Genomic DNA, 11,613 nt, shown 5'->3' on the forward strand with positions numbered 1-11,613 from the left:
ATCCAATTTCTTACGAGGTGAGTCTTATCACTATACTTACCTTGAGTGGTAATTTTGTGTGACCGGAGGGTCTTGTGTGCTTATATTGAGTATTGTGATATCATGCACTATGTCTTTGTGATTTATGCTGTGTATTATGCTGAGCTTTACTGAGTTAGGACCGGAGGGTCCACCCGAGTTGTGGGACTGGAGGGTTCCACTGAGACACATTGACCAGATGGTCTTATTTGAGATATAGCCATGAGAGGCTAATGAGATATGTGAGGTATTTTGGAGAACTCACTAAGCTTCGTGCTTACCGTGTTATGTGTTATGTGTTTCAGATACTTCTTAGGATCACGGGAAGGCACGAGCTTGATTGTACACACACGAGTTGGAGATATGTTTTGGAGGATCCTGGATTTTTAAACAATTTATGAACATGTGTTTTTGATAACTTGATATTTGGGGATTTTTATGGTTGTGTTTATGAAATTAATGTGATTTTTAAATGAATAATTTGTTTGGAAATTTACGATGTTACATTCTTGTTCCACACAACGTTGCTAGCAGCCACCGGCAGCAACCTTTTCACATTCCGTCGGAATCCTCCATATTTTCCACTAAGTCGGTCATTTTATGTTACAACCAATACTGTGTTAACCACCAGAAGATCTGATCCAAACACCCCTGGTCAGTTCCTCCGTTCGTTGCTTTCTACCACCTTGCACCGCCACATCATCCTGTCCAAAATCGTCGATCGTTGCCTACCATCTGTCATTCTCAACCAAAACTACACCAATTGACTACCCATACTATCGTCAATGGAGACAATGTTAGATATAAGGTTTTCAAACCACCAAATCCGCCGCTAGATATTTTCAATTTCAGGTGGTGTAGGCTTAAAATTTCGATGATATAAGGTTGTGCATAGGTTGTGGAAGGAAACGAATGGAGGAACTGAACATGCAGTATGATTTTGTGGCGTAAGCTAGTAAAAGCCAACAAATGGAGGAACTGACAGGGGTATTTGGGTTGTACTTCTTGGTGGTTCAAATAGTGATAGTTCTAGTGGAAGACGATTGGCTTAATGTCAAATATAAATGATTCTGACGGATTGTGAAAATGTTATCGCAGGTGGCTACTGGATAGCGGCGTTGGATGAAACATGTTGGTAGTGTTTCCATCGGACTTTCGATGAAGGTAATTAGCGCCGATCTCGACGATTTTCGACGATGTGATGCGGTGTTTTCGCGTATTCTGAAGTCTTTGTGGTAGAACCAATAAATTAAAAAGAATTAATATTATATATTAAAAAATTAATGATCCACTAAATATTATTTATTATATATAGAATATAATAAATTAAATGTAATAATCCAATAAAAAATCTAACAAATTTTTTAAAAATATTATTTATTAAAAATAAAATTAATTGATATATAATAATCAGATAAAAAAATTAATCCAATAAAAATAAAATTACAAAAGAACTAATGTATCATAGTTCAATAAAAAAGGATTAATATATAATAACTCAGTAATTTTATAATCTTAAAAAGAAGAATTGTAGAAATGGTCCTTATAATTTGGTAAAAAAAAATAACTGGAAAAATAGTCACCGGATAAAACTATCATTTTAAAAAAAAAATTAGCAGTAAAATGTTAAAGTTAACGAAATATAGACCAAAACCACAGCTAAACTATAAAATAAGAACTATTTTAGTAATAAACTTTTTTTTAATACAAACTATAGAACCATTTTTGCAATTTTGTCTTTTAATTTTTACGTAAAAGAATTAATTTGTCGCAATTAACAAAGAATGATTACACCTGTTCCAACTTTGTAGGATCAGAGTGTAAGCAAAACTCGTATCTCCCCCGCCAAAATACCATGAAGAGAGCCACAACCACAAGAACCTCCCAGAAATCAGCGAATTTCTACATGAATTCAAACGCCTCCGATTCCCTAGGGTTTTCTAACAGCAATGTTTCCCAAATCACACCAATCCAATACTCTCTCGAATTTTCAATTTCTCACTCTTCATTATCGCCGTGCCGTATCTACTTCGCCGGAGACGGTAACCTCATTTCCACACTCCGACTCAGTTTTCGTTTGTCACTATACGATCGCATTGCGCGGTCGATTTTGATTTATGATGTGAAGGACACGAGAGATGAAGGGAGTGGAAGTAATCAAACTCTGATTTCAGTGTTGAGATGGTATGTTTGCTTCTCATTCGATATCAATGCGTGATTTTATGTTTCTTTACGACAGTAGTTGAACTTATTACGTGATGTTATTAAGGATTTGGTATATGTTATTGAAATATGAATGAATTGTTGCACTCAGTCCGACTGAAAATTTTGATTCGAGATCTGACACGTTTATCCCTGAATGTAAAGCTTCAGTTACTATTTTATTGGAACATTAAGGAACAAACATAATAGTTTGCAATAAAGTTGTAATTTGAAGAGTATTTTTTGTGTTTATGAACAATGCTGCATATACTTACACGACATGATTAGAAATGCATACAAGTGATTAAATGCTCCATATCTCCTATGAGAGCTGCATTTTTGTATTTTCTCCCCTAAACATCTGGCATCTAATCATAATGCAGGCTGAAGCAGTTAATATCATCCTAGGCACCCATGTATGGGTAGAAGACCCAAATATATGCTGGATTGATGGACAAGTTACAAAGATTAACAAACAGGAAGTTGAGGTCGAAACAACTGATGGAAAGAAAGTAAGTTGATCTTATACTCTTTCAACTGAGCATCAGTTTGGTTTTAATCTTTTGAAATCACATTTTATGTGGAAAAAAAAAGATACACAGTTATCGAGATTAAAGGCAAAAAGTAAAGAACTTTATTTTAGTTTCTAGCTCCATACTTTCTTCACTTTGGGAACTTTCTCCATAACTGTTGACAGATTACTGCAAAATTATCAAAAATATATCCCAAAGATGTGGATGCTCCAGCTGGCGGAGTTGATGACATGACCAAGCTTTCTTATTTGCACGAACCTGGAGTTTTGCAGAATTTATCCACAAGATTTCAACTAAATGAAATTTATGTAAGGAGATCTTCAAGTCTAATTCATTTATCTATTTATTATCGTTGATTATAGCTATGGACTATATAATGGCAGACTTATACCGGAAATATCCTCATTGCCATTAATCCATTTCAAAGATTGTCTCACTTGTATGAGACTCATATGATGGAACAATACAAAGGAGCACCATTTGGGGAACTAAGTCCTCACGTTTTTGCAATTGCAGATGTTGCTTTTAGGTACTTTGCCTTTCCTTTTGCAAAATGTGAAAACTTAACATATATATAATTTTGTAAACATTGTCACTTGAGATGAATCAGGGCAATGATTACTGAAGGAAAAAGCAACTCGATATTGGTTAGTGGTGAAAGTGGGGCTGGTAAGACAGAGACTACTAAAATGCTTATGCGATATCTTGCATATTTGGGTGGTCGTAAAGGCACTGAAGGAAGAACAGTTGAACAACAAGTTCTAGAAGTAAGTTGATAAAGTCTTCTATATTTCTCAATGAAAATATCTATTTTTTTTTTTTAAAGTAACTCATCTGACTCCTTCGATTAAATGTCGTAAACTCAGTCAAATCCAGTTCTGGAAGCATTTGGAAATGCAAAAACTGTCAGGAATAATAATTCAAGGTGCAGTAATTGTAAAATTATATTACAAAACCATTTTCAGTGTGAGTTTCTGATGTTTTTTCTTTATCCATGTTGCTGCAGTCGTTTTGGAAAATTTGTTGAGATTCAGTTTGATAAACATGATAGAATATCTGGAGCAGCCATTCGTACATACCTTCTAGAAAGATCTCGTGTTTGTCAGATTTCAGATCCTGAACGTAACTATCACTGTTTCTATCTTCTATGTGCAGCACCTCCAGAGGTAGAATCACACACAATGCACATTCTGTAACTAAGATTCTCACTATTTTATAAAATAATAGCTCTTTTGAGTTCTTCTCAGGAAGTTGAGAAATATAAATTGGGAGACCCTAAATCGTTTCACTATCTTAATCAATCAAATTGCTTCCAACTTGTTGGTATAAGTGATGCTCATGAGTATCTTGCAACTAGGAGAGCTATGGATGTTGTTGGAATAACTGACAAGGACCAGGTTACAGGAACCTCATTATTTTCATAATTTATTGCAAATTCTAATGTAACTGCAATAACAATATAACATATCTTCCTATTTTCCAGGAAGCAATTTTCAGACTTGTTGCTGCAATTCTCCATCTTGGTAATGTTCAATTTATCAAAGGAAAAGAGGTTGATTCATCTCTCCTGAAAGATGACAAATCCAAATTTCATTTGAAGACCTGTGCAGAGCTACTCATGTGTGTTTACAACTTATACATCACTTTCTTTCATGTATCATATTATATATATATGTATCATATTATATGATTTGATGTTTATATGATTTGCAGGTGTGATCGTGCTGCATTGGAGGATGCATTATTAAAACGTGTGATGGTTACCCCTGAAGAAGTAATTAAAAGAAGTCTAAATCCTGATGCTGCAACCATTAGCAGGGATGGTTTGGCTAAGACATTATATTCCCGTTTATTTGATTGGTATGTTGTTCTTTGTCCTTTTTTTAAATTAGAATAAGTTGAATTACTACATTGGTTCTAAAGGTGCATGATCATTGAAATCTGCAGGTTAGTTGATAAAATTAATATGTCTATTGGGCAAGATCCAAATTCAAAATATCTTATTGGTGTTCTTGACATTTATGGTTTTGAGAGCTTCAAGCAAAATAGGTAAATTTGATCTGGTGAAATAATCATTAGTTTTAGTGGTGCTTCTTGACTTGATCATGATCACCAAGAGTTTTCCTTGTGCAGTTTTGAACAATTTTGTATTAATTTCACCAATGAGAAGCTGCAACAACATTTCAATCAGGTGAGATTTGACATAAAGGGTCACATATCCTTTTTTTTGAACTTATCATAGATGTTTATTGTTTTTTATTTTATTTCCTACAGCATGTTTTCAAGATGGAGCAAGAGGAATATACCAAAGAGAAAATTGACTGGAGCTACATAGAGTTTGTAGATAATAAAGATGTCCTAGAACTTATTGAAAAGGTTTGTGTAACTTGAAATCCAAATAATTACTTTGGAAAATCATGCTTTAATGGTTGTGCTACTTTTGCAGAAACCTGGTGGAATTATCGCTCTGCTTGATGAAGCATGGTATGAACTATGAAGTAAATGTTTGTTGATATGTCTGTTTACAGTTTACCATATGCTGACTCAGATTTTTGTTAGCTTATGCCACTTATTCTGTTTCACAGTATGTTTCCCAAGTCAACTCATGAAACATTTGCACAGAAGCTTTACCAAACATTTACTAAGCACGCAAGATTTATCAAACCCAAATTGGCTCGCAGTGATTTCACCATTTCTCATTATGCAGGAGAGGTATATAATGAAATATTTTATAATCTATCATGTGTTAAGGAGCTGTTAATGTTTATCCAGACCTAAATACCTATTTGTTTTTTTATTTATATTCAGGTTAATTATCAATCGGAACTATTTCTAGACAAAAACAAAGATTATGTTGTTCCTGAACATCAAGATTTATTGATGGCTTCCAAATGCTCTTTCGTAGCAGGACTTTTCCCTCCGCTCCCTGAGGAGTCAAACAAATCTTCAAGCAAATCTGCTAAGTTTTCATCAATAGGTTCTCGCTTCAAGGCAAGTTTTCTCTAAAAAAAATCACAACAGAAAGAGAAATTAGTTCTAAAAAATCCCTGATTTTAAGCCTCCAACTGGGGAATACTCATAAGTCATGGGAGTAATTTGCCTCTCTCCAAAAAGAATAAAAGAAAATATAGATGTTAGGAAAATAGATCTGATATCTTTCTTAATTAATGCAGCTACAACTTCAATCTTTAATGGAGACTCTGAATTCCACAGAACCCCATTATATTAGATGTGTGAAGCCAAATAATCTTCTTAAACCTTCTATCTTTGAGAATGCCAACATCATGCAACAATTACGTTGTGGGGTGAGTGTATTTGAAATAAATACCAATATTCTAACTCAATTTTGTAATACTTAGTCTCATATAATATGATTTTTTTTACTAATCATGAAGGGGGTTCTAGAAGCAATCCGTATAAGCATGGCTGGATATCCAACTCGCAAGAGTTTTTTTGATTTCCTCAACCGATTCAGTCTTCTGGCCCCTGAGGTTTTAGGAGGGAAGTAAGTAAAAGTTCTTTTTTTTTTTTATCTAATTAAAACAATGCTGAAAATTGAGGAACATATTGGTTCTTACATTGAGTTTGTTGCTTATATTATCAGTCTAGATGCAAAGGATGCATGTAAAAAGATTCTTGACAAGATGGGGCTCCAAGGGTCTCAGGTAAACTAAATATAAGATGTTTGCTTAGATTAGCATTCTTAATTTTTACTAAATTTCCATGTATAAATGGTTTGCCAGATAGGCAAAACAAAAGTTTTCCTTAGGGCTGGTCAGATGGCTGAACTAGATGGAAGGAGAGCACAAAAACTCAACACTGCAGCCAAAAAAATTCAAAGAAAAATAAGAACTCATATCACTAGGAACCGTTTTCTTTCTTTGAGGAAAGCTTCCATTTCATTGCAATCTCTCTGCAGAGGTTTTTGTCTTTCCACATAAATAACACTCACCCTTTTTGTGCATGTATGATCTGTAAATGATTGCACTCACCCTCTCTTTTGTTTTCACTAGGAAAGCTTGCTGCTAAATTATTTGATCACATGAAAAGGCAGGCCGCTTCACTTAAAATACAGAAAAATTACAGGCGACACTTATTTTGGATGTCATACGACAGACTTAAGCATTCAAGCGTAGTCCTCCAGACAGGGTTGCGGGCCATGGCTGCTCATAAGGCATTTAGATACAAAAAGACAACTAAAGCAGCACTCCTTGTACAAGTCAGTATCTACCTGGATATTTACATGTTGCGTTTTAAATTCAAACTTTTTTTTTTCCTCTTTTACTCTAACAAGCTAATGATTGCAGGCTAACTGGCATCGTCATAGAGACTTTAAATACTATAAGAGACTGATGCGGGCAGCAATTGTCACACAGACCCGATGGAGGGGAAGAGTTGCTAAGAAGGAGCTTCGGAAACTAAAGATGGTTGGCTTCTCTTACACTAAAAGTTACCATGCATCAATCTACATGTTATTAGTGTTGGGAAAAATGGTCTCAAAGATCCCCAACAACTTGCCCAATGACAAATGTTAATAAAATTTAACTCAAGAATATACATGGAAAACTCCAAAACTGGAGAAAATTCACAGACATCTATAGAGAAAAATTTAATATATGACAAATTGTTACAATCACATAGATAACCTGTCTAGCCAATTCCCTGACTACACTCACGCTCAAGAGAAGTAAAGAAAAGAATCAAATATTTAAAAGTGGGACAAAATGCTTTTTTCATATTAGCCAACTAATCTCAAAATTTAATTGCTCATTTTTAACATATACAGGCTGCAAGAGAAACAGGTGCATTACAAGAAGCAAAGGATAAGCTTCAAGCACAAGTGGAAGATCTGACTTGGCGTTTACAGTTAGAAAAACGCTTGAAGGTAATGTGCATTAATCAACATGTTATTATTATTTATTATTCTGTGAACTAAAACTCAATTTGTGTTTGTGATGAAATGAAAATGGGTAATGATGCAGACTGACTTGGAAGAAGCAAAAGGACAGGAGATTCTGAAATTGCAGAACTCCTTGCAAGCTATGCAGGCTAAATTTGATGAAACAAATACATTGCTTACAAAGGAACGTGAAGCTGCGAAGAAAGCAATTGAAGAAGCATCAACTATTGTTAAAGAAACTGTCCCAATCCATGTTGAAGACACAGAAAAGATTGATAAATTAAGTGCAGAAGTTGAAGAATTGAAGGTAATGTTGGTTTCCTGATAATTCTATCTCACATCTCAATTTCCTAGTAAGTCTCACTTTACATAATTGTTGATTTGCAGAAATTATTAGAATCAGAGAAAAACCGAGCTAATGAATCTGAAAAGAAGTGCAATGAAACCATAGAAACAAGTGAAGCTAAACAGAAGAAGCTGGAAGAAACAGTGAACAGGGCGAATCAACTTCAGGAATCTATGAATAGGTATGTCACACCTACATAACATTCAATATATTAGTAAGAATCTTTTGCACATGGTACTTAAGAAAAAAAAACTAAATTTACTATATTCTTGTACTTGATAGGCTTGAAGAGAAGCTTGCCAACATAGAATCAGAAAACAAGGTCCTTCGCCAACAAGCCTTAACAATGGCACAAAACACCAAGCTACAGGCAGCACGTTCAAAGTCAATTAGGGTACACTCATAATAAACAAACAATCTTCATTTTTCATCTTACAGATAAATTAAATTCCAATACTTACATATCTCTCTTTCTTGAACAATGACAGAGAACCGAAAGTACGAAAAGTACCAGTACTCCTAGCACTCCTGTGGTAAGTCGATGTGTCTCAAAATTACTTATAATTAATATTTTGAATTGATTTTCGTATCTCTCTCTCTCTCTTTTAAAATGTAACAGGATCTTCATAGCCCTTCAATGCAAATGAGAGATAATGATGTGGAGGAAAGACCACAAAAGTCACTTAATGAGAAACAACAAGAATATCAGGATTTGCTCATTCGATGTATCGCCCAACAGCTTGGGTTCTCAAAAGGGCGTCCAGTCGCCGCTTGCATCATATACAAATGTTTGAGACAGTGGCGCTCTTTTGAAGTAGAAAAAACCAGCATTTTTGATCGTATAATTCAAACCATAGGCCAAGCAATCGAGGTATGAATTCTTAAAAAATCTCTATCCATATCCATATGGTACACCTACATCCCATTATTATATTATAGAGTAAATTACATTTTGGGTCCTTGAGTATATATAGCTGATTTTTTCAGTTTTGGTCCCAAGTGAAATGCCTATGATTTTAGGACCAAAATTGCAAAAATCAGCTTTACTCATGGAACAAACAAGGACCAAAAACATTACAAGAACCTCACATAAGGACCAAAAATACATAACATAGGGACTAAAAATGTAATTTACTCTATTATTAACATATGGTACCTTTTGAATGAAGACACAAGATAACAACGATGTCCTGGCCTATTGGTTATCGAATGCATCAACACTGCTCCTGTTGTTACAACGCACATTGAAAGCTAGTGGTGCTGCTGGGGCCCCACAGCACCGGCGAACCACATCAGCTACCCTTTTTGGAAGGATGACTCAGGTAATTAATAATTCAAATAAACAAAAAAAACAAAATCTTGTATTTATTTATTTATTTACATTTCACTTTTTTTTTGTAGAGCTTTCGTGGAACCCCGCAAGGTGTCAACATATCTATGATAGATGGGGGGTCAGATGGTGCATCTGACACTTTGCAGCAAGTTGAAGCCAAATACCCTGCTTTGCTTTTCAAGCAGCAGTTAACAGCATATGTTGAAAAAATATATGGGATGATACGTGACAATTTGAAGAAAGAGATTTCCCCCTTGCTTGGATTGTGCATTCAGGTGCTTAACTTACTCCTATTCCTATTATAAATTCTTATTGAATCCTTTGGAAAGTTTTTTTTAACATGTTAGTTTGGGAATGAGTAGGCACCAAGAATATCCAGAGCAAACTTGCTAAAAGGGACAGCTGTTGCTCTAGCAAGTGCTGCTTCTCAGGACATTCTCATTGCTCATTGGCAAGGGATTGTTAACAACATTGGATGCTTCCTAAACATGTTGAAGTCTAACAATGTCAGTCCCTTATCTCTCACATCTCAGAAATACCATACTACTTTCATTTGATTTCTTTACTATACCATACTACTTTTATTTCTTCATGTTATAGCATTGCACTTTGAAGGTATAGCAATGTCATCCAAATACAAAGAAAAAAAAAATTCAAAGTATGATGTTGTAGTAGAAATAAATGAAAGCAGGATGATATATAATACACAAACAAAAGAAAGTAGCTTGATGTTTTTTTGCATAAGCTATTATTATTATGCAAAAAAAACTTTACCATTTTGTCCTTGTAGGTGCCACCGTTTTTGGTTCGCAAAATCTTCACACAGATATTTTCTTTCATCAATGTACAATTATTCAACAGGTTCTGATACAATAATCTTTCACTACGTTACATGTCCGGTTTACTTGCATGACCAAAATCTTATTCATTTAATATTTCTTTTAATCTGTATACTTGCAGTCTTCTGTTGAGACGAGAATGCTGCTCTTTCAGTAATGGAGAATATGTAAAGGCAGGATTATCTGAATTGGAACATTGGTGCTACAAAGCAACTGAAGAAGTAACATTTTCTTTTTTCTTTTGTTCTTTTAATATTGTTGCTAATTCTTTATCTGATTTTACAAAAATAATAATAATAATAAAATCAAAACTCCAGTATGCGGGATCAGCTTGGGATGAGCTTAAGCACATAAGACAAGCTATCGGGTTCCTGGTATTCCATCCATCTTATGCTTTTAATTTTGTTTTATACAATTTATCTGATTAATTGCTTATCAAATTTTCCATTTGTTGAATTTAGGTTATACATCAAAAGCCCAAAAAGACACTGGATGAAATAAGTCATGATTTGTGCCCTGTTCTTAGCATACAACAGCTATACAGAATCAGTACTATGTATTGGGATGACAAATATGGCACACATAGCCTTTCTCCAGATGTATGTTTTATATTTTAATTAACACAAACTTACTATAATTATTTATTTATTAGTCTAATTATTACTATCTATTTGACAGGTTATTTCCAACATGAGAGTGCTGATGACTGAAGATTCAAATAACGCAGTGAGCAGCTCTTTCTTGCTGGATGATGACTCAAGGTTTTGAACATTTATTTATTATTATTAGAATAAATTTTTCGATATTTGTTTATTTTTCTATTGATATTGATATTTTACCATATGAGGTTTTATATCCTGTGATGCAGCATACCATTCTCTGTTGATGATCTCTCGAAATCAATGGATCAGATTAATATAGCAGATGTGGAGCCCCCACCACTTATTCGTGATAATTCAGGTTTCAGTTTCTTATTGCCACGTGCTGAGTCATGATCAGATTTCAATTTTAGCATAATGTTTAGTGAATTAGTACAATTTACAAATATGCCATTTGGATCTTCTTCTATTGACTTGTTGGTGATATAGTTTATATTTTGTAGTTTTAAAAATAGGAGGATAGCGGAAATGGATTTTGTAGATAATAAAACAAACATTGTTTAATATCTTACAATGAATAAAAAACATTGGTAGACAAAAAATCAACAAAGATATTGATATAGGTAAACACCTCGTCAATGTTTGTTACTTATTGGCAACTCTAAACGTTACGTATACATCATGTTAGATCATTTCATCAACTTTTTTTTTTCTCACGTAGATAGTGAGTGTTGATGATATTAGTATTTTTTTTAGTAGTTAATATTTTTTAGAGTAAACAAAACTGTTCATGGATTGAAAAAAGGTGTCACAGTTTGATATTTAATATTTATGTTGATATGA

At 34.1% G+C, this 11,613-nt stretch overlaps 1 protein-coding gene across 1 annotated transcript; it reads left to right on the forward strand.

The window, feature by feature from the left end:
* The first annotated feature begins 2,489 nt into the window (after positions 1-2,489).
* On the forward strand, positions 2,490-11,367 carry LOC111910900 (myosin-11). Its single transcript, XM_052766933.1, is given in 36 exon segments — positions 2,490-2,732; positions 2,918-3,061; positions 3,137-3,282; positions 3,364-3,520; positions 3,620-3,678; positions 3,760-3,919; positions 4,001-4,150; positions 4,237-4,373; positions 4,467-4,613; positions 4,701-4,802; positions 4,887-4,944; positions 5,028-5,129; positions 5,200-5,237; positions 5,339-5,465; positions 5,562-5,744; positions 5,927-6,058; positions 6,149-6,258; positions 6,358-6,418; positions 6,497-6,674; positions 6,767-6,972; positions 7,061-7,180; positions 7,540-7,638; positions 7,736-7,960; positions 8,041-8,180; positions 8,282-8,394; positions 8,397-8,497; positions 8,538-8,870; positions 9,169-9,321; positions 9,401-9,607; positions 9,695-9,838; positions 10,123-10,193; positions 10,293-10,392; positions 10,489-10,545; positions 10,633-10,770; positions 10,850-10,932; positions 11,040-11,367. Coding segments are annotated over 36 exon segments (4,812 nt in total). The 5' UTR covers positions 2,490-2,528; the 3' UTR covers positions 11,167-11,367.
* Positions 11,368-11,613: the final 246 nt, after the last annotated feature.

This window comes from Lactuca sativa, chromosome 8 (genome assembly GCF_002870075.4).
Source record: "Lactuca sativa cultivar Salinas chromosome 8, Lsat_Salinas_v11, whole genome shotgun sequence".
NCBI lineage: Eukaryota > Viridiplantae > Streptophyta > Magnoliopsida > Asterales > Asteraceae > Lactuca > Lactuca sativa.